The 23,132-nt window shown below is 39.3% G+C and overlaps 1 protein-coding gene across 2 annotated transcripts; it reads right to left on the bottom strand.

Moving 5' to 3' along the window:
• Positions 1 to 203: 203 nt before the first annotated feature.
• On the bottom strand, positions 204 to 22,917 carry vps39 (VPS39 subunit of HOPS complex; the record flags this gene model as incomplete). Of its 2 annotated transcripts, none has more annotated exon segments than XM_035673817.1 (20): positions 204 to 2,566; positions 3,068 to 3,159; positions 4,248 to 4,382; positions 6,448 to 6,597; positions 7,859 to 7,904; positions 8,168 to 8,270; positions 8,617 to 8,745; positions 10,071 to 10,287; positions 10,516 to 10,589; positions 11,814 to 11,900; positions 13,950 to 14,091; positions 15,235 to 15,375; positions 15,545 to 15,687; positions 16,305 to 16,434; positions 16,705 to 16,825; positions 17,616 to 17,736; positions 20,281 to 20,464; positions 21,189 to 21,281; positions 21,369 to 21,467; positions 22,823 to 22,917. In XM_035673817.1, coding segments are annotated over 20 exon segments (2,384 nt in total), but the record flags the coding sequence as incomplete, so codon positions are not given.
• Between the last annotated feature and the right edge of the window lie 215 nt (positions 22,918 to 23,132).

Here is a 23,132-nt window from a genome sequence, read left to right as displayed (position 1 = left end):
ACTGACTCAAACTGACTTTATTCACTTATTTTCCTCCTGGCATTAATGAGCTTCTGTATGTTTGGATAACATTTTTATATACTCCTATATAATCTAAATGTAAGCAAAAATAAGATGTTAACACAGTAAATACCAACAGCACCAGTTTGAACATCTGCCACACAGCGTGGTATCAAACACACACAGACACACACACCAACAAACATGAGTGGAAATGTTTATTTATTACTGATTAAAGCCAGACAGACAAACAGATGCGTCGCCCCTCAGATTCAAATAACTTCAGCGAGAAATGTGTCATTAATGCTCTCAATCTTTATACAGTATACACACAGTGGTACAAATGTTCCCACTTAAAAAAACACTATAAGTTCAGAAACAGTCTTAGCAGAGAATGTGTGCAAATCTTTATAGGTGAAGAGGAAGAGGAGGAGATACAGATGATGCTACAACGTGTGTTAAAGTTAACTTAATGTTGCAGGATTTCTCCAAACTATTCAAACCTTTAGATTTAGTGGTTAAAAACACAACTTTGAGTCGTGTAAGTCAACTGTTCCGAGTGTCACTGAGCAACAACAACACTGCATCCCGACTCAAACATACATTCATTGTATTATTTATTTCCAATAAACTGTGGAGTCCTGCTTCTTGAACTATCTCCCCAGGCGTGTGGTGAACAGACACATTTTATAACAATATTGCTATTAAAATGCACACATCGATCGTAGGTTCCAAGTCATTTTGCGTTAGTTCCAGTTCTTATCACGCGGATGTGCGATTTGACAATAAATAAACAGGACATCCACTTTTAAAGTGCCGTACTACTGTGACCTGTCTTAAAAAAGTGAGACTATATAACTTTTCCAAGAAGAAACAACACAATCTTCCTCTTGCAAATAAAAAGTTGAATTCAAAAGCAATAAAATGCTCAATTCAACCCACACAGGAGATTTACTGCTGCAGCCTTGCTTGGACTGGTTTGTCCCGTAGCTCATGGTTGTTAATGTTAGTTAGATATATTTATGACTCTTTGTTACAGTAGATGTACGGCTGCAACTAACAATTATTTTCAATATAAATTAATCTGCTGTTTATTTTCTCAAATTAATCATTTCGTCTATAAAATGTTTAAAACAATAGTGAACAAAAGCCAAAATGACAAAGAAAAAGCAATAAATCCTCACATTTAAGAAGCCTGAATCAGTGAATTCATCAATAAATTATCAAAAATAGTTAACAGCAGATTAATCTACTGATCAGGGTTTCCCCCTCTGTGTGATTATACTGTCACTGCCACTTGTGGCCACTTTTACTGCTGTTTGAAAGTTACACAGTCTCACTTTAAATGAGTTCTACTTCATAAACTTTGAGTGTCTTGCAAAGGAGATTACAAAGAAAATTGGATGAGAACTTAAAACAATGCATTAAAAAGGTCCAGTGAGTAAGATTTAGTGGCCTCTAGCAATGTAGTTGCAACCTTCTCACTTCACCCTCCCCTTTTAAGTACTATGGTGGCTGAAAGTTGCTATGTAGAGCCAGTGTTTGGTTTGTCTATTCTGGGCTACTGTAGAACCGACACTAATCGAAACATACTTATTCATTTCATACCCCCATTTCTGCCTAAATGTTACACACTGGAACCTTTAAAGAGAGGATGCTGTCTGGTAGCAATAATTCACACACTGTAAAGACACTAATAATAGTGATAATAATACTAGCTGCAGAAGCCGCCTCAAATGTTTAAATAAAACACAAAAACACACTGTAAGACGAATGCTGTTTTGTTTAGTACCAGTCCATGCTAACAGAAACTGTAAGTACAATCTTCAGAGTCACAAAAGGCATTTAACAGTACTCCTGCAGAGTGTGTATGGCATATCAAGCAGTGATTGAGGCCTACACAGTGTTACAGGAGGGGATGGGAGACGGAGAGAGGCAGGAAGAGAGAGACAGAAAATAAAAAATAAAACTGCCGACCAAGGCTTGTAATCATCTCCTGGTGAGAACGAGCACTAACTTCTGTTGTTACAGCTCTTTTTCCTCTGGGCGGCTGTCAATAGAGCCCATTTTCTTCCGAGGCGACGTGTAGGGCAGTGAATCCCTTCTAGCGTTACAGTGACACATGCTTTTCAAATGTCAGAGTCTACCTCCCTCTTTCTCTTTATTTCTCCCCTCCTGTTGAGCGACCCCAGACATTCCTCCTGTTACTTCATGCACAGAGAGAAGGAGAGTCGCAGTCCTGTTCCGCTCAGCTGTTAGAGCATGACAACAACTGCGCCCAAGGTTAACTCAGGTTTTAAAAAAACGTCTGCACTCGAAGCTCTGCGAGGTGCTTTGGATACAAGCGTCCGATTCACACAGCCTGGCCATTAACTCGTGCACTTCCAACATTCAGATGCATTTCCAGTTCAAAGATGTCCGAGCATTGAGAGGGATGGGGGGGGGGGTTATTTATTAGTAAACAGTCATGGTCAGGTGGCGCCGTTACTGCTCGGTGGGACACATGTTGCGGTCTTTGCAGCAGAAGTAATGCACCACCACGCCGTTGGGATACCTGGCAAACGCACTGACAGAGAAAGAGAAACAAATAGAGAATGCTTTACTGCTGGAAGGATTATTTCTCACTGCATCACAGCAGATAAACAAGCGTTTAATTAAAAAAAAAAAGAGAGGGAGAAAACAGTCAAATAAAAATGAACAGGGTATGAAATGAACTGCGGTCCAGAGCGTGAAATTGTGTTCAAGTTAATAAAACTGCAGGCACATAAGCATCTGATAAAAGACAGAACATAAATGATATAAAGCAGAAGATGGTGTTAATACATTGATGGTGTCATATAACCTAATAACTCTTCAGAAAATCAGTTTACTTTTTTAAGATTTGTCACACAATGGTATTATAAAATATGCGCAGTGAAATGAGGGGAGGATGTGCTAAAAGACTAATGTGCAATAATAATAATTAGAATAGGAGGGACAGAAAGGATAAGAGAGTTATATATAACATATAAATTCATGTAATATAAGTATGTGTGCATCTTTTCATAGTTTTCGGAGACAGTGTTACCTGTTCCCGATTTTCTTTTTGCACACCCTGCAGGTCTTCTCCTCTGTAATCACACATTTAACCTGCTGGTGGAAGATTCGCTCCTCCTGCACCTGAGAACACAGAGCGCGCCAGGTGAGCCCAGACAGGCGTAAATCAGCTTTAACATCTCGTTTCTGTGTTACCTGTAGGCTAGATTACAACAACCCTTCATCTCACCTTCACCTTCAACACAAACATTCAAAAATACATCATGACAGACAGTAAAACTAAAGTATAAAAAGACTTCACTCCAGCTTCACCCCCATCCTGACTCTTATACGGTACACTTTCACCTCTTCAGTCCACTGAAAGTAAAAGTCCAACATATCTTTCCACCGTTAAATGTTTGTTTGGTTGCTTCAACCAGCTACAGGACAAGACATGTTTGTAAATTAGATAAGAAGGAGACTTTAGCAGGAATGTAATGCGAGTTGTTGTTGTGGCTCTTGTGTTGTGTATCAGGCTGCCATCTGGCTGTTGGTGGTAGTTCACTGGAAAGGGTTTGGCGGGCTGTATAGAAACAAGTTCTCCATGTACGTACAGAGAGAACAGTTTCTGATTGTCTTTCTCAGAAGGAGAACAGAGTACATGTGATTCACTGATCAGATATGTACGCTGTAACAGACAATTTAATTACAGTTGGAGGGAAAAATCAATCTTCAACTGAAATGCTCTCCGTTACCAGACATGCAACCTGTGACCAGGGGCAGTAAATAGACTGCGCTTTGTTTTAAAAAGGGGTCAGATGAGGCACGAAACCCCGGGACTATATAAACGGTGCTCTTTCATCCGTTCCTGTCAGTGCTCACATCATATTGCGTCCTACGTGTGCTAGAGGATGTTTCACTGTAAAATCAATTATGGTATAAGGTTTCACGGGTGCAGGTAGAACCGCCACTTAGCTACATCATCTGGAAATTGATGAAATACAACATGTTTAACACAATACAACATATACTTCAGCAACAGACACTGGAGCAGAAAGTTCCTGAATTCATCCACATTGTTCAAATCTTCAACTTCCTCTCTAATGGGTAACATTTGAATGGTCTTACGCTTCTGACAAATTGTCCTTCAGCCTGAGGGCTTTAGTTCTCTCTACTGAAATTTGAATCTAATTTACATGAACCACCATGTAAACAAACCCTCCAGGACTCACCCTGAGGAACTCTGCCTGCAGCAGACTCTTCAGCACCTGGTTGCAGCGTTTCCTCTGTGCCTTCTCCTCCAGGACGCTCTCCAGGAAGACCCGGATCTCTCGGATCTGGGTGTTTGCTGGGAGCAGATTGATGGCCTGGAACAAACAAGAAGGTTGGCTCATTAAACACTGCTGACCAGACATTATTAGTGGATTGGATGGAGGAAACGTCCCCTTTCAGAAGCAAATTACATTCGCTTACACGAGTATAATTTATCAAAATGAGCATCTTCTCTGGCGGCGGTGGTAATCTTCGTGTTTTGGTGAAACACAGTTGTGAACTGAACTGAGGGAACAGTTATAAAGACTTCAAATAAAGTAATTTCCACTTTCATTATATTAATTCAAAAGGAACATAACTCAATCATCTCCGTAATAATATTAAATTAAATGACTCCCTCGTTGGAACAGTAATCTGCTGTACGACATGTTAGACCACTGTTAACTGGCATCCCCGACGTTGGCAGCAGCATCTTCTCTTACCTTTAGAAATCAGGTCTGTGTAAATGCTCAGGGAAACACAATCAAGGCCCTGTAGTCCTGTTGTCCTCCTGCTCGACTTAATTAAATTAAATTAGTTCAAATGGCCTCATTACACCTCTGACAGCGAACTTTCCTCCTGACAAACAACTGAGGAACAGAGCTGGGGTGCTGTTTTTCACTATTTTCAGGTAATTTATCGACTAAATGAAAAACTGATCGTTAAAAAGAAAAGTATTGCGAGACTGATGATGAAAATTATCTTTAGTTGCAGTTCTAAACAAGAAATCGTTAAAAATGAGCTCAAAATGATTCAAAATTGACTAAGAAACGCACACAAAGACTGCTTCATGCTGGAAGTTTTTCACGGTCTCGTCTTGTGCTCTCTTGGCGAGGCGGGGGCTGGGAGGGAGGCCAGGGGAAAGGAAAGCAGAGGTGCCATTAAAGTCAATGAGGGAGCGCAGGGAGACAGAATGGCACAAAAAGACAAGATGGAGAGCTCCTGGCTGTAGACTCTAAACCTCAACATTCACATAAACCTACAGTGTTCTCCTTGAGAGACTCTTAATTTGACATGTCTGTGGCTGAACACAGATCAGCGGGGCCTTTCACACGCAATCACATCCACTTTAAATCACAGATACAACAACAGTCTGTTATGGTGCATTTTACAAGGAGGAGAGAACAGATAAACTTGCTTGTTTTGTTTTATTAAAATATTTATTGAGACACAGCGGAGGCGTTTCAAAGGCCGTGCCTCTGCTCCTTTGTGATAAGATATGGAGAGAAAGAATATACAATCTGCTGAGTGTTTCCGCCTCAACGTGAACTCTCTGGAAAGATTTTTTTGGATTGTATTGAAAAACAAACCAAACACCTAAAGTGTTCTTGAAGGGATATCTTCTTTACTAGACAGCAGTCGGTGGATTGCGACACGGATGCTTGAAAAGGCAAAATAGGCCGTGAGCTAGTTTAGTTAGCTTTCATTCAATTAACTCTTTGCTATTTTGGTTCTGGGTTCAGGTAAGTAGGAACAGATATATGAAAGGAATTTCAGAAGAGATATTCACAACGCAGACGCCTCTCGAGGGAGTTTAGCACCCTGGTGGAGATCTTTTTTTGGTTTCGCTGGATCTTTTCTATCACAAAGGCAGCAGCTTGATTGCCCCCGACAGCGAAAACCCCTCTCATCCCGCTCTAAAAACAAACTAAATCAAATTTTTTAAACGAGTTGTGTTCAGTTCAGTCGCTGCTTTAATTTCACACCAAATGCCAAATGACTAATTCTGTGAGAGCGCGTGTCATCGTTAATCATGTTATTCTATCTCATTTTAATCCAGCCTAAACAAGCCCACTCTTATCAGTTTCACTTTCAATGCCACGTCTTGTTTGAATAAGCAATGATTACTAAATTTAAGCGATGGCACAGAGTCAGCTTATAATAATAAAGCCCTGGGTTGAATTAGAGACTAATTCTTGCTTTCTGATTTAATGAGCGGTTTGAAGTAGCAGATGGGAGTTTGCCGCATACGAAAGTTGAATTAAAGTGCAATAATTTTATGCACACATCACAAGTACTTGCCTGTGACTGACAACTTCCTTGACATTGTTTGTAAGAACAGAATTATTTATTTGTGAGTATAACTGGGGTTTGTTCTCGACTCAGCCTGTTGTCGTTTACCTTGGTGGTGTTGAGCTTGCTGTGGTGCAGCTCCAGGACGTGCAGGGCCGCCTGGAGGTTGGCCTGAGGCTCTGACAGCTCCATCGTGATGGGCCCCAGGCAATGGACATCAGGCGGTGACAGGTACATTCGCAGCAGAGACAGATAAACCTGAAGGGAAGAAATACAGCTGTTATTACACATTTTATCTGAATCAGAATCTTTTTTTTTATATCACTTGTGCAGAAATTTGAGACACAAAAAGACAGCAAAATGTCACGTAAGACAATAATAAACAGCAAATAACAACAGATTTACTGAATTTACTGACAGTTAGATACAATAAGATCATATTTGCCAAGTTACAAGACAAAAATGAATCAAAATGGATTAAAAATGATGAAAAACTGTAATGAACTCAAACTGTATTGTATTGTATTTCTACTGTGGGATATCTTTTGGAATATTATTTGTGGTTTACTATTTGGTTAAGTTATTGTTTATGTTTTTTGCTGTTAGATGGAGGGTTAACATGCCAGAATGTTAGTTAGTTAATGTGTCTGAATAATGAAGGATAGGTCATGTAAATGACCAGACATGGAAATTAAACATTCATTCATATAAAAATAATATAGAAGAAGTTAGAAGCAGGTGAAACATGTTGGGTTTACATGCAGATATAGTTTGACAATTTGGGAAAATACACTTCACCAAAGGGTAAAAATGTTTATAATAAATAAATAAAAAACAAGATATAACGTGTTTATTACTGAACTTTAGCTATGCTGCTCGGACCGAGACGGGCTAGCTGTTGCCAGTCTTTATGCTAAGCTAAGCCAATAGTATTGATCGAGAATGGTATCAATATTCTCATAAAAAGCGAATAAGTGTTTCCTAAAATTTGTTTAAAATCAGCCTTTAATATTGGGTTTAATATTAACAGTAGACTTCACACACGAGCATCCAATATTCGTTCTTCTTTCTTTCTTTCTGACCTTTACAGGAACAGTAATGACTCATTGATACAATCCAACGCTTATTCATTAGTTTTCAGTACTTTAACATCAGTCTGTCGAACAACATTTTATACACATAACAGACAATATCAGCTGTCATTTCTGTGAGATTAGGTTTTTCGTAAAACTGGCAATGTGCCTGTCATTGGGTGCTTGAGCCATAAATAATCCATTATATTTGTATAGCAGTTTCTGCAGACACAAAGGCACTTAGCTGAAGGCAGCAGAGTGTAGAAAATGAAAAAAGTGGTCATAAAACAAAAACAAACACAACAGAGCTAGAATAAAACCCAAGTGGACACAACAAACACAACAAAAGTGAGTAGGACGAGGTGAAGAAGCATTTTTTTCCCCTGAACAATTAACAAATCATGATGAAAAAGCTTTAAAATAAAATAAGATTAAAAGCTACTTACATCTTTATTCCCTTCCACTGAACTGTTGTAATGGCCGTGACAGTATCTGCAGAGCACACAGAAAATCACGAGTGGATAAAACATGCTGCTTATTTCCATCATGTTGACCAATTGTTCTAATTTGATCAATGTTTGCTGCCTTGCAGAACAAGCTTGCAATTAAATGATTTCAGATGATTTCAGGTCAGAGAACAAATTATTGACTGTTCCAGACTCTTTTACAGTCAGAAGTTAATTAGTGCTGGAGTTCGCAAACATTCGGCTTGTGGTTGGTGTTCAGGATTCTGTGGTGTTTGCAGGAAAACTCACTCTTCAGCCATGCGAGTGTCCTTCAGGATGTGCACATAGATGAAAAGTGCCTGCTCGTGTTTACCCATTCGACCCAGAAGCAGAGCCCGTTCCTCCAACAGGCCTTGGAGATGGAAAACAAGGTCAAAAGGTGCAAGTTACACCCTTCAGCTATATAACTTCACTAAAACGTTCCTCTATAACGGAGAACATATGTACATGAGGTAATAGGAAATATAGGAAATACTTTGTTTTCCTTAGGTGCATGTTACATTTATCTTGATATTAAAATCTGTGGTTTACTTTGAATTTCCAAAAACAGCTTATTTCCTTCCATACCCAAGATTTAAATGCTTAAGACATTATCATCACGAAGGATCATCAGCTTCATTAGAAACCTACATCATTTTTGTATTTGTTAAGGTTAGAAGAGACGTCTTGTTTGTCCACTGTGTAAACGCGGTTCTTACCATCAAAGGGAAAGTCACTGATGAGTCTGGCTGGTTCGTAGCTGGTAGAAATATCCAGGAAGGACAGCAGCTTGTTTCTGTACTCGCCCAGCTCACCTTTCTCCTTCCCCGCAGCAACAGCAGGAACTCCTACAAAAGGCAAAGAGGTTTTAATTATAGCCTAGAGCTGCAAACACTGGTCCATCAATCTGATTAATCTGCAACAGTTTTGATAAATCAACTAATATTTCTAGTCATTTTTTAAAGCAAAAATGCCAAAAATTCTGCTTCCACCTTCTAAAAAGTGAATATTTGCTGCTTTTCTGTGATAGTAAATTGAATTTCTTTGTTTTTTGTTCTTTGATTCTTAATAAAGTAACTGAGAAAATGATTGACAGATAAAGATAGAGTTTTAAACCACTAGTTGCGCTAATGTGTTTCTCCTTCTTTGTTTGTAATGTGCACCTCGCCCACAACGAAGACGATATCCAAGCATGTGGACGGTGTGGTTCACATCCTGTCACACTATTCCACTGATCAATGCCCCAAAAAATGCAGCGAATAAAAAGACTGGCAAGCAAACATCGATGTAGGAAGATACGTTTTCAGGTTTTCTTTTTTTTTTTTAAAGAAAGCTCCAAAGGAAAACTCAAAAAGGCACATTTGAGGTCAACCTGAAATGTACAACTGCTGCTTAAAGAGGCTTAAATATTTACAAAGTCAGAATGCTGTAATGTTGAACAAGGTCCGATTTCATTGTCGATAATCTCATAGAAACAATATCATAATATCCCAGGCTCTGTACTGCAATATGCTTCATAACATAAAACGAAGCAATAACCTTCCCCCTTGGACAGATTTATTTATTTTATTAGTTGCTTTTATTAGTTTATTTCTCTGACAGAGTGTGTTTTAATGAGCATCCCTGTAAATGTAGCTGCGTTGGCTGGGAGGTTCATTTCAATACACGGTCCCTGGATGATCATTAAAAGGCACAAACAGAGAAAGACGGATGAACTACAGAATAAGTCCCGACACAGGCTTGTTTTGCAAAGAGACAACTATGACTGGATGAGTAAACAAAGGCAAACTCAACCCACATGCAGTGATGTAATCACATGAAAATCCTGCAATAAATTAGAATCATGTTCTTTGGCATTAATTTGATTTCCAAATAATGGAGGGTAAAGAAAATATTAAAGCCCAACAGTCACATTGCCCAATTACACATTTCCCTCTAAAGAACTCCTTTTCTGGCTTTGCTTGAGCTATTAATCATCGAATGTTAAATATCTGTCAGTACCTCTAATTACCTATCTGTATTAGCCCTTTATTTCTTGTAAAAATGTCTAAAAACATCATTTTTATAATTATTAAAGTAGAAAAAACAAGTTACAGTAAAACTTTTCATGCGTTTTTAAGGACCCACTGATACTTTAAACTGTACTTAATTTGACTTTTATGTCTGCTCGTACCTTCTGGCAGTGAGTTGAGGTACTGTTTCATGAGGCTTTGAACCCTCTCCAGGTAGAGCTGGATCAGCACATTGTGAAACTCCGGGCCCTTATCGTCCCACACGTAAATGATGTGCTCCAAATATGGGATGGCGAGCTCCTTAAAGCCCTCCTTCAGGAAGTTCAGCACCTTGTCTCTGGGCAAAGTCTCCACCTCGGTCAGGTCCTCGGTGAAGATCTGGACAGGAAGAGAGATTTTTAAACCTTCTTCACGATGAATAAAATCATAAAATATAGTTAGACCTTAAAAAGAAACCGACTGTCACTGTGATAACTGGAGGTAATGGGAGTTAAAAAAGGTACAAAATAAGAATGAGCTTCCGCCTATATTCAAACAGCAATAGATAGAAAAATGTAAAGCAACATTGATCTGCTTTATAAAATAAAAACAAAAACGGTGTCCCACCTTCAGACCATCCTCAGGACAGATCTTCAACACCCAGGGAGAAAACTCAAAGATGATTCCCAGATTCTCCACTCCTGTGTGTAGAGCATTACAATAAATCAGTAAGTTTACCTGCACCAAGGAAACTCAGAGGAAAACAAGTAAAGCTGGAGATATATCACATGATCAAGCCCACAATCAGCCACCAGTTTCAGAAAACTAAAAATCAATAACTCATTTCAACATAAATCTATTGATTTACTCAGTTATTGGCAAAATATAATATTAAAGTATTTTTTGGGGCAAAAAATCTTCAGGTTTTGTAGTGTTAGTCGGACAAAAAAACAGACATCTGAAGGTTTTTAGAAGGTGTTGTTGTGTTTGATGATAAAAACCTATTTGTGTTCCAAAAATGGACTAATGATTCGATCATTAAAGATTTTTTGTAGTTTGTTTGTAGTTGGTAGAATACAGCAAAACTATGCTGTATACATTGTTATTCATATATTTATTGCTTTATTACCCATTATCAGTATTTGGGGCTACCACTAAGCATTAAACAAATTAAAGTACTGCCAGGGAGGCAGTGAAAGCCTCCACACAGCTTTTTACAGTTCTTGCCACTAGGTCTTGTTTTCAATTTACCGGATTGTTCTGAGTTAAACCACATTCTGGGAAACAGGTGAAAGGCTGATAAACAAAAACATCATCAGTCTCAACATGTTTTTTCTACAGCAGAGAAAGAGAAAACCTTCAACCTGGAGAAATAATATCCTCTTTGTGACCAAGCGCAGTGCTTTTAAAGAAAAGTGCTTTAAGTTATAACAAAACGCTGGCACTACATATAAAACTGGTATTTAAAAAAGGCCTTAAATCATGCACATCATGGGCTACAAGGGACATGTAAATGATCTAATCATTACACCACAGTGTCACAATCGATTCAAAACCAATATATTTAACAAAAGAACACAGAGCACCTTCTAACAGCCAACTCTCGGTGAGTACACGCATTAATCTTGGCATTAATCTTGGCATCACTGGTGCACAGTTACAAACGATTCAGCGTTACACAGTGAAGACAGACACATATGGTATAAAAACCTCTCATTTAATCTCTGCCAGACATATTAAAGACTGCAGGTCATGACATGTGACAGAACGCAGACTATATATTTCATCCAACATCCACAATTAATCAGGTTGAAAGATTCCTCAGAGGCTTTCCCAAAATCGCCCTAACAAATATAACATATCTAACGGAGACGACAACTTTGACGCTAAGCTGAAACAGACTTGAGTTGGCCGTTGATCCTTACCCAGCCTTTGGAGGTACTGCACTGTTCGCTCGTGGCCCTTCAGTGGAGAGTTGGCCTTGGTGGACTGGTCCAGCAGCACCTGCAGAGCTGCGAGAGGGCAAACAGGGTGAGGAAAAGTGAGGGGAGGGGCAAGTAAAAGGGGAGCAAATGTGAGATTAGTCTTGAGTGATGGAAAGTAGCAAGATGTCATCTACTCTGGTGTGCACTGCATTGCATAATTCCTCTGTCAACAGAAATTGGACGAAGCACAAGCGGCGTTAATTGGTGGACGGGAGCAGCTGGTTTGAATTGGCAGAGATAAAGAGAGAGGCAGACTTGAGCAGCATGACATCACGAGCACAAATTGCAGAAGGCCGATTAAAACCAGCCGCGCTCACAGCGAGAGCGGGCCCAGAATCTGCTGCAGAACACCGCCAGAAACCAAATGACATTAAGACAGCTCTGATCTACGAGGATGACGAGTCGACCACATGCAGGAAACCTCCTCTGAGATAAACTGTGTAGCCCGACAGAGATGATCCACCCCCGTGCCCAGAATGCAGATTTGTTACAAGCACATAAACGGTACCTATTGAATTCAAACATAATGGAACAATTCATGCTTACAATGGCACTTGTATTTGGATTGGGAGGTAATGAGGAGAGCGCTGACAAAGGCCGATGTAGGTCTGGCATCAAGTGATCCATCATTTAAATACTAAACTCTCAAATTCAACAACAATTTGAATGTGAAATTGGAAGCAGATGTTTCATTGTGTTTTATTGTTTTGTGTTCGGTTGTCATGCTGACAGATAAACCGCACTTTGAAAAATAAAACTGAACTCTGATATCAGTCATTATCCAGTTGATTGACTCATCTATTGTCTGCTGCCTGATGATTAACTGCATACTCCAAACACATCAGAAATTTAATTAGAAAGTGATTCTCCATATTATTATTTTCTTTTGAAAAGTTGAATAAAATACAGCTCTAAGTCCTACTTTCAACATTTTACTTACTTAAGCACAAAAACAAAAACCTATTAGCAGCAAAATGTACTACAAACATCAAAAGTAAAAGGCCTCATTGAGAGTGTTGCAGCATTTAATACAGCTGGTTGAGGTGAAGCTATATTTATATTAACTTAGACTTTTGGTTTATCCGTTTCTGTTTAATGTTCTTGTTTCTCACGGTCATGTGCTTTTTAATATATGTTCTACCTTCTACTTGTGTATTCAGCTTAAAGTGGCCATTAAAAAAGCCCATTTGAACTTGCAATTGATCTCAAAATATCTTGCCAGATTTCCAGGGGAGCCATCAACAGCTGAAGGAGGTGTATAAATCCCACCATTTCAAATTAATTAATACGCTTCACAAGTAAAATAAAACAATAGAAGCACAGTTCAGTACAAATATACAAATACAGACTTGGCATTAACAGCATGTTTCTGAGACAAAGTTGTGTAAAAAGTAAGAACTGCTTTTTACATAAATTGTCCTCTTGACACCAGGTCATTTATTTTGTTTGTGTGATAAAAAAAGCAGATTTTTAACAGACAGTTTTCAGATCTTAGCTCACAGAACTGGATACAAAGTCTACAAGGTTTAACTTGTTTGCTGTGAATCAATGGCTATTCAAAAATGAAAAGAGTAATGCATAACTGCACAATGACTCAAACCCACAAATTTATTTATATGGACAGCGTTTAGATTCCCAGAAGTCAGATCTTCATCAAGTCAAAATGTTTAAAAATGACCACACCCATATGAATATGAACGAAATAAAACAAACATTAACTCAAAAGAGTACTGTAGGAGTTCACAGACAATATTTATTATATTATTATTATTATAAAGAAAAATGTGTAAGTTGTTTGAGCTGATGAAGGTCCAACTAGGATCGAAACTTTGCCTGTTTTCATTTGTGATTTGAAGTCAGTGTGCAGGCGTTCCTCTCTTCAGGAGCCATCTATCAGTTTTCTATTAGCCCTGCATCTACGTGTGATAATTAAGCTCTGATTCACATGATTATGCAGAACTTTCCTGCAGTTAAGACTTGAAGATTGTTCAGATGCTGAACAGATGCTCCATAAAACCCTGTGATATGATGATGAGTTTTGCAGCACAGGTGGTTGACCAACAAGCAGACCCTTACCTTTCTGGTGCAGGCCCTTCTTCTCATACAGAATAATGAGCTCGCTGTACTTATGGGCCTTCTTCAGGACGTACTCGCTCTCCTCGATGTGGCAGTGGTTGTTTTCCAGGCGAAGGAGGGGGGACACCAGTGCCACGTTGGTCTTAATAGGGGGGAGAATGAGAGCAGATTACCTAATGTGAACACCACACATTTCCAAACTTGAATCCATTCACCCCTCTTAAAGGTCAGGTTGTGTTTCACTGAAAGACTACAGGGCAGGTGATTTACACTGATTAGTTCATCCTCTCTGCTTCCCAGGATGTTCATTTAAATAATCTGGTGCAGATGCTTGGCACTCTTGTCTTAGAGTATCTCCAGTCACTCCAAGTTTATCCCTCCACGGTGATGTAGGTCTGCAATCGGAGTTCCTCTGATTAATGGTGCTTATTATACCTCCAAAGGAAAGCACCTGGTGGCACTTTTTCCTGGATACCCATGCCACATGAACTGACTCGTCTAAACGCGGAGGAGAGGCAGAAAGACTCTCAGTCCAACTGAGTGTTTTGCTCTTCACACAAAGCCCAACCGTCCTGAGGAGAAACTTTCTCTGGCTGCTTATATCTGTGATCTCAATCCAGCAGAAGTTGCTTTTTTATACCGTAGATGAGGGTTGACAAACAGATTGCCTGGTAAATCGAAAGTTTTGCTTTGTTGCCCAGGCATCCACTTCCCTAAATGAACACCAGACCCACATTACTGCAGCTACTACACCTAGATGGCAGCCATACTCAGTACTTTTAAGTGTGAGTCAGGTTTTGTTGCTTCAAAGTAAATCTACCAATGAGCCGCCTAACAGAAAACCCATTTGGCTACGTGTGAGGCAAAGTTAAGTGCCTAGTGTTCCTGCCAATGTTTGGAATGACTTTCTTTTGATATCGTACCACTTTGCTGTGAGTGGACGGTAATGACTGCCAAGTTCATAAGAGCAGACATAGCTTTTATATTGAAATGTAAAAGTTTGGATTGGGTTCACTAACAACTGCCAGTTGATTGTTAATCAAAAAGTATGACGAGTCATGAGTGCCAAAGAGAAAGAAACAGACTAACAAAAAAATAAGTCTGTTTTGGTTGTTTTGTTTGACTAAAAATGAACATAATGTACAGAGTATATGCTGTATATTCTGCAAGACACTGAATTATCAATAGCAAGTAATAATTATTGTTCAAAACTGTCAGTTTGGGCTGAAATTGCTCCATTTTTGTTAATGCAGAAACAAAAGAAAGATAGTCTAGGTAGCCTTACGTGCAGGTAACATTTCAGCAGGGTGGTGTCAATGATCTGCAGGAGTTTTTTGCGGCTTTTAATAGTAGGCGTCCCCTCCATGAGTGGAGACGTCGTAGAAGGGTCAGAGTCATTCAGCTGCTTCACAAGGTGGCTGCGTTTCTGTGAGGAGGAAACAAAAAAGAAGATTTACACCAATTATCTTGACCCTCATCCTAATATGCTTAATATGCGTTGGGTTTTTGTTAGTTTTCCTCTAAGTAAAGCCTCATTCAAAGCCTAAATCCTCTACAAAGTGGTGAGGACATCATACACACACACACACACACACCTGGGTGAGGTAATCGATGAGAGCGAGATGAGCCTTCTCCAGCTCTGCCCCGGACAGAGTAGGCAGAGGGTTGGGATAGTGCAGCTGTTTGCGGTAGTCTGACGGGAGCAGGTCGGGGTACAGCCCAATCACATGAGTGGGATCTGCAGAGCACAGGAGGGGAATTTACTTTATTCGTACTTTATTCCACGTAGGATACTTCAGTTTGTTTATCAGCCGTTTGATTAAAGGGAAAACTGATTTGAGTACAGCGTTTCTAATACAAACACAAAACATTACGTATACTGTAAAAAGAAATGAAATCAATAGCTCATTAGAGAAAGAAAAAGTCTGTCATCAGTATGGAAGTAATTCCTTCATCATTACATGTGAAAGTCATATGTGAATAAAAATATATACACAATAAGCAACAGATGTCTAATGAGTTCAGGAAAAGAGAAAAAAAGTAGGGGAAGAATAAATGTGATAAAAATAATGACAAGATTCACATTATTTAGGCTGCGATACAGAAATAGGGACCATTAGGGGCGTTTATCACACTGGGACACATCATCTCCTCAAAGTACAGTCCACTATATTTACTTTAAGATGTCCACACTATGGACACTTATTGAGCCCTATGTTTAAACAGCCACGTGTTACAGGTTTAAACAAATAAATATTGGAACACATACAATTTCATAGAAGTCTGACTCTGTCTTAAGAACTTGGCCTGAGCAGGCAGAAATCAGGTGTTCGCTGGGAGGGAGGAAAACCTCACCTGTGCCGAGTTTGGCAAACACCTGCATGGAGTCATCGAATCTCTTCTGGCAGAACAGATTGAAGGCATAGAGATTCTGGATGTGATGTATCTGCTGCTTCTTATCACCGTCTGAATCATCCTTCATCTTCTAGCAGGAAAAAAAAAATTCATCACGCTACGGTTTTTTTATGAGAATGCTTTCTTCCAAGAGTGTTAAAAAAGCACATGAATGGCCTTTATTCTTGGAAATGCCCTTGGAAAGCTAGATTGCTACAAAGCTGGGAGCACTTTACTGTTTCAACGTACAGCTTCTAATCAAGATAAGTGATTTTAAAGTTCAATCCTCTGAGTTGAAGCGCTCATTTAATCGTGAGGAATTTAATAACGAGGTTTAATAGTGAGGGGGTCTGCTGCTCACCGCCAGCTGAAGAGCCAGCTCAAACTGCTTGTCCTGAAGAAGCTGCCGGATTTGGCTGGCTATTGATACGGGCACCAGACGCCACACAAAGTGGTTGCTGGCAACATACACAATATTTGGCCTGTGAAAGATAAGAGGAGAAAACAAGATTAGCGAGAACAGTTTGGAACTAAAGTGTTCGCTTTGAAAGGAGGAACTGACATCATCAGTATCATTATCAGGAGGAACAGAAACCAGTGATGAGGCCAAGCGGCAAATCACGCATAATGTTCTTCTAAGGCTGTGGTGCATACAAACCAGAGTGGTACACAAAGAAAAGCCAACATTCATTATCAAATCTATAACTTTAAGCTGGGCGTTTTGCAATAGCCACTGCAGGGTTTTTTATTGACTTCAAACACTGCAGTACTGCACCATACTGCCACCATGCTTATTTTCTCATTACAACATGAATGTTTTCTCATTTTAACAAGATATTTTTCGTGTTGTCAGACATATTTTCTTGTAATTATACCAAATTATTGAGAATTTTCTTTTTATAACAGCATATCACCTCATGTTTTTATTACAAGAAACCTTTCCCATCATAACACAAAATAAACTTAAAATAAAACAAGAAATGTTTCACACAACATGATAAGTGTTATTATACAAGACAACTCATTCATTTTTTAATTCATTATGATTCTTTTCACCATTTGATGAATGAAAATGGAAAAATGTGCAACAATGCAACCAGCATGATGTAAAAGGTCAGACTTGTACATAAAAGAAAAGACTAAATCATGCTATATTTCAGTGAAAATTAGGTATTCTAACTGCAGTGCATAAATCACTTTGTGAGGATAAACATTGTAAAGAGATTACCAATGACTAATGAGACGACAAAACTTCACTGGAGGACTACTCACCCTGCTGAAGTAATGAAGCGAGGCCTCTGCAGCTCCACACTCTGCACCAGCAGCCTTGGCTCAAAGGTCCGGATCTCCACGTACCGAGGGAGAACAGCGATGATGTACGGAGGCTGGTGCTCTGAGAACATTTGAAAAGAGGCAAGAGCGTAAAACTTATGTCCACGTCAACCAAAACCTAAACCTTAAAAATATTACATATCTTCTGCCAGTCATCAACTATCTGTGGACTTACATACAGTAGTTGTTGTTGAAGTTGCTACATGGGTCTGACAAAATGAATAATACAACACAGTCTAAACAAAGGGGTTCACCTTTTTAAGGGAGAACAGGTAACTTGACTGATTTTTATTCTGGTTTTGCCAACAATATATATTTTTTTCTTTTGTTCGACAGTTGAAAGCAAAAAAGGCAGACGGGAAACAAAGGTCAAGAGACGGGTGTGACATGCAACAAAGGCCCTCAGTTGGAAACAAATCAGGGACGTCGCGGTTACGTGGCATGTGCAGTAAATATTTGGCAACCAGGGCGGTCCTACAATTTATCCTACAAGCAACTATTTGCACAAACTTTTACCTTAATCTAACCTAATCTACTCTGTGTTTTCTTTATTAATGGATTAAAAAACATTCCTTGTTTGTCCAATCAATAGTATCTCATCCACAATTATATAAAAACAGAGAGAAACAGCAAATCCACACATTGGAGAAGCATGAAGCAGTGAGTGGATGGCATATGTATTTGCTTGATAAATGTTGTTGAATGATACATTTTCCATCGATCCAGTAATCAGTTACTAAACAGTTTCAGCTCTAACGATGTTTGAGAGTTTTGATGTCCACCCAACCTAAAATCTTGAGAACAGGTGCCTCAGCTGTGATTATGGAGTGAAGACCTTGAGGCTAATGGGGCAGGAAATCCAGCCGGAGACAGCTATCTAGACAGGCCTGAGCTGAGGTTGGACTGGATTTGGGACAGACTACGCCCACAGGCCCTCCGCTCCAGCCATGAACACTTAGGATGGACAGTCAGATGTATTTTGAACAGACCAGCACTCATCCTCTGCTGATGCGCGCCAAAGCCGCAATGTTGACTGTATCAAAACAAGGAAATTGCAAACTGTATGAAACCACTGCTTGGAGGCTTCATTTCCCCTTCACATTGTTCCTTTCAGCATTCCAATGAGCACGGAAAGTGAGACCTTTAAAACAATGTGACGGCTCATCTGCATCACTTCTGTCACAAAGCTCATTTGTAACCCAGACCTGTGGTGTCTTAGTCACAGGATAAAAAAGCTGATCTAAAATTATGTTTCCTCTTCTGACATGTGGAAAACGGCAGCCCAGCTCAGACAGAGTGGAAAGAAGGACTTTGCACAGGGGATGGAAAGCTTGAGGAAGAGAAAAGAAAAGACAGACAGCAGCTCCATGACAACAACTGACAAAATAATTGGCAGCATTTACGCTTCATCGGGTGGTTTAGTTTCCAAGTACTGCTATGTGAACAAACTTGTTCAATCAGTGTGACAAGAAGAGAATAAATTGTACTGCTTACGCACAGGCATAGTCCACATAGACAACATTTCTTAACCAGTCAGTGAAATCAAACAGCAGCATACTGAACACTTTATACAAATGCAGTATAAGCTGCATATAATTCAAGATCATATGAACTATTAACAAACTGAAACCTCTATCAAATGATGGAAAGGGGAAGAAGATGCACTTATGTTTGCTCCTTTGATCCACCTAAACGTGCCCACACAAAGTTTGAATTGTGATATATTTGAAGCTGACTATGATTTCTAATTTGGGTGTGAAACAAACACCTGCCTGTGACCTAGAAAAAGGTAACGCTTACAGCATTCACTGAAAGTGTGATCTTCACAGCAGCTTGTCTTCCATCCCGACGTGCCAAAATGCTGAAAACCTGTTTCTCCTTGTGCTACTTCCTCATTTTGTCCTCTGTGGTTTTTTCTCTTGCCAGTGGAGAAAGGTATTATTATTATTATGGGAAAACTGTTAAATATTAAGTAGTCTGATAACTTATAGCACACAATGTCTTTGGCAAAATCAATAGATGTTTACTTTTGAGATACCATGAACTCTAATGAATAATAATAACAGTTAATTAAAAACAGTTAATTAAATTGTGACTAAGAGGGCAACGTGCTGTTTAATACTGCAGATTTTTTAAGGTTTTACTTTTTGAAATGAGTCACAAGGAAGCACAACAAAATAATTAGGCTGATTTTGTTTTTCCCCCTGAGTGATATCGACTGCCAGGGGTGACACATTTTGGCAAAACACCTTCTCTCCTCCTGCTTTCTGGAAGACTAACTCACATAGAGAGCCAGGAGGGGATCTCTGGGTAATTCAGCAACTCATGTAATTTAGCAATGTGACCTTTTGACTTTGCTGTCAGTTCCTATTGATATCGAATACAAGTTAACTCTAGCAAAGACATCGACAGTCATAACAGGGTAGAAAAAGCTACTTGGACTGGGGGTGTAGAGGCTCTTTTTGCATATAAGCAGAAATAGAACAGCATGAGCAACTAAAGTCAACAAACTGAATGCAGAAAACACATAAAACACATCGAAGTGTAAAATCACACAATTACTGAACATGAAAAGGTCTTCATAGTTGTTGTGCCTCTTTCTCACCCATTGCTATAGGGATGTCGGTCCAGTTCAGGGCACACTTCTGGGTGCAAACGCCCTCTTCATTTAGCACTACGGTGAGGTCATCCTGACCAACAGCAACCTTTCCATCAGCCAGTGGGGCAACCAGAGGCTCCAACTGTTTCCCAGTGGGGAAGAGCTCCTTGATGGAGCCACGACCATCCATCTGGTTGACGGGAGAGATACCACGAGTGAGTCATAAGATACAGAACCTGTTACTAACATCTTACAAACTTAATCTGTAAGGTCAAGTACAAAGTGCTTTGGACAAACAGTAAAACAGCAGTAAAGAAAAGTTAGACTGGCAATAACACTACCAAACATTAGCTGATAATAAAAATAACTAAAGAAGAAGCCCAAAATAAACACAAACTAAAGGACAACAAGCAGACAGTAGCTGATTATATAACAGGCTGCTTCTAAACTTTGCAGAAGTGGTATAAAAAGATCATTTTAAAGTGATACTCCTTCCAAAAGCCATCTATGAAACACAGAAGCACTGTACACTTGAAAGGCACTGACTAGAGGTTTACAGTTTTCATAGTTTCTGTCACAGAGAAAAAGATTCAAGCTGGCGATGTTTAGAATAAACTGAGCGTACAGACAGACAGGAGAAGTGAATTAGGCTTCATGAGTGGTTTGGGTGGTTTTCTATGGGACGTCACTGAACGACTGTCACCATTGGGATCCATTTTACTGCCATGAATACAACCTGACTATAGCTGAACACACTGCAAACCTTTTACAGCCTTCCTGAAAGACTACATGGCGTGTGCATTTCATATTCAAAAGATGACGACAGGAGGTTATGAGAGGAGTGTCACTTTAAGCTGTAGGGAGCTACAGATAAGAAAGGGCTGAGTGTAAAAATCCTTTGCTTTTGCACATACCCGAATGAGGTAATAGTCTCGTTTGAAACCAACACATATGGAGTTTTCACACCAAGCCATGGACTTTGGAATATCTGGAGCACCAAAGTCCCCCTGACAGACAAAAAGAAAACATTGTCTACATGTGTCAAAGGATAGGGAAAACACTGCAGTGACTCACACCTCAAATATATAATTTACCTGCAGCTCGTGAAACTCTCTATCCTTCCAGTAATACAGCTGGAGTTTCTTTTTCACTGCGACACACATTCTCAACCTTTCCTCTCCTGTGCTGGTTAGCTGAGGACAAAGGAGACAAAATATACAATTCATGACTCAAAATCTGAATATAACAGAGAAGTGTGGAAACCAAATGTAGGAAAATCATACCAGTTTTAAATATTGTCTTTATTGATTTTGTAACATAACAGTCCTAGGGCTGATTGAATAATGCAACAATGTGCAATATTATAATCACACAGATGCCTGATGAGCCCACCGCTCCCTTCCTCTCTTCACCAGCCATCCCTCACTACCACAACACATCCCTTTAGGTCCGACCACTAATTTCTACAAAATATGTACCGATTCTAAGAAAAAGGAACAAATGAAAACAGTAGTGAATTAAAAAAACAAGACGAGGGGAAGGAAATAAAACAACCATGTGTGACACACATGACACTTCCCGATATTTAGGTGAATAGTAAAAGGAAAACCTTGTTGTCTCCAGAAAGGTTATAAAACAACATCAAATCTTCTTAAATTCTCCCTTCAGGTTATATTCTATAATATCTTTTCTTTTGGTACATGTGTCGTTCATTTATTAGTCCATGTAGCCCATTTAAGCTTGGTTTTATTTATGTTTTAGTCCATTTACTGCAGATTGTGTGTATCTTACATTACCGCTTAACATTTAGAAACATACTGTTGCATAGGTGTCTAATTTTCCCGCCTTTAGACTCGACACATGCTGGAGCTTTGTAATCCATAACAATGAACATCATATGCATTTTTATTCTTGTCAAGGATATGTTAGCAAACACTTTTTAATTTAAAAAAGTATAATTGGTTATTGGTTTATGTGCTGGTGTGAGGCAGCAGCATGTGAGATCTGTTGCTTCGGCTGAAGGAAAAGTCAAATCTGCATATAGAATTGTAACTACTCTTATGTCTCCTGCCCTTTAATCGCTTTTGTTAGTTCAAGCGTTACTAAAGCATTTACCAAAAATATGCAATATGAAGGATTACCAATCTTAATCCTTTAAGTTTTTTTCCCTATCGCACTAAATATTAATTGCAAATCAAAAAAAGGTTTCATGCAATGTAGAAAACAAAAAAAACACACATTTAAAAGTTGAGCTCAAGTAAACAGTCAGCAGTAATATAAATTAAACTGCACAGAAGTTGCAGTAAATTGGTCTGGGTATACAAAAACATGACACACTCAAAGCTCCCTGTTCATTAAACAGCTCCCCATTAAGACACTGACTCATCTGCCTTTCCTCACAGCCAGTCAACTAACTTGTAGCTGTATGATTGCAGTATTTCACACACCGTAAAAGTGAAAGATTTAGACTCTGAAGCAATACAAATGCATAAATACGACACGATATACGACGATGGTGGACTGCTACCACATGGGAACCGTGACTGACCTGCAGGTCACAGGCGAAGAGCGTGGCTCCTTTGGCTTTGGACAGCACGGTGATCTGCTGGAAGGTCAGGAGGTCATGGACGTGGATGTTGTTCTCTGCAGGAGAAGCAGACACGTAAAAACACCTGAGAAGAGGGCGAAGGTAAGTGCTACGCTTTGTCTCAACACACGAGAAGACGATGCAGTCATCAGGCGAAGACGCCACCTGCACGATCTTTTAAACTGATAATATACAGTATATATATATATATAATAATAATAATAATAATAATAATACATTTTATTTAAAGGCGCCTCTCTGGGCACTCGAG

The sequence above is a fragment of the Morone saxatilis genome, unplaced genomic scaffold (assembly GCF_004916995.1).
Source record: "Morone saxatilis isolate NCDOM2014 unplaced genomic scaffold, NCSU_SB_2.0 Contig3, whole genome shotgun sequence".
NCBI lineage: Eukaryota > Metazoa > Chordata > Actinopteri > Moronidae > Morone > Morone saxatilis.
This window is presented reverse-complemented; position numbering and strand designations above follow the sequence as displayed.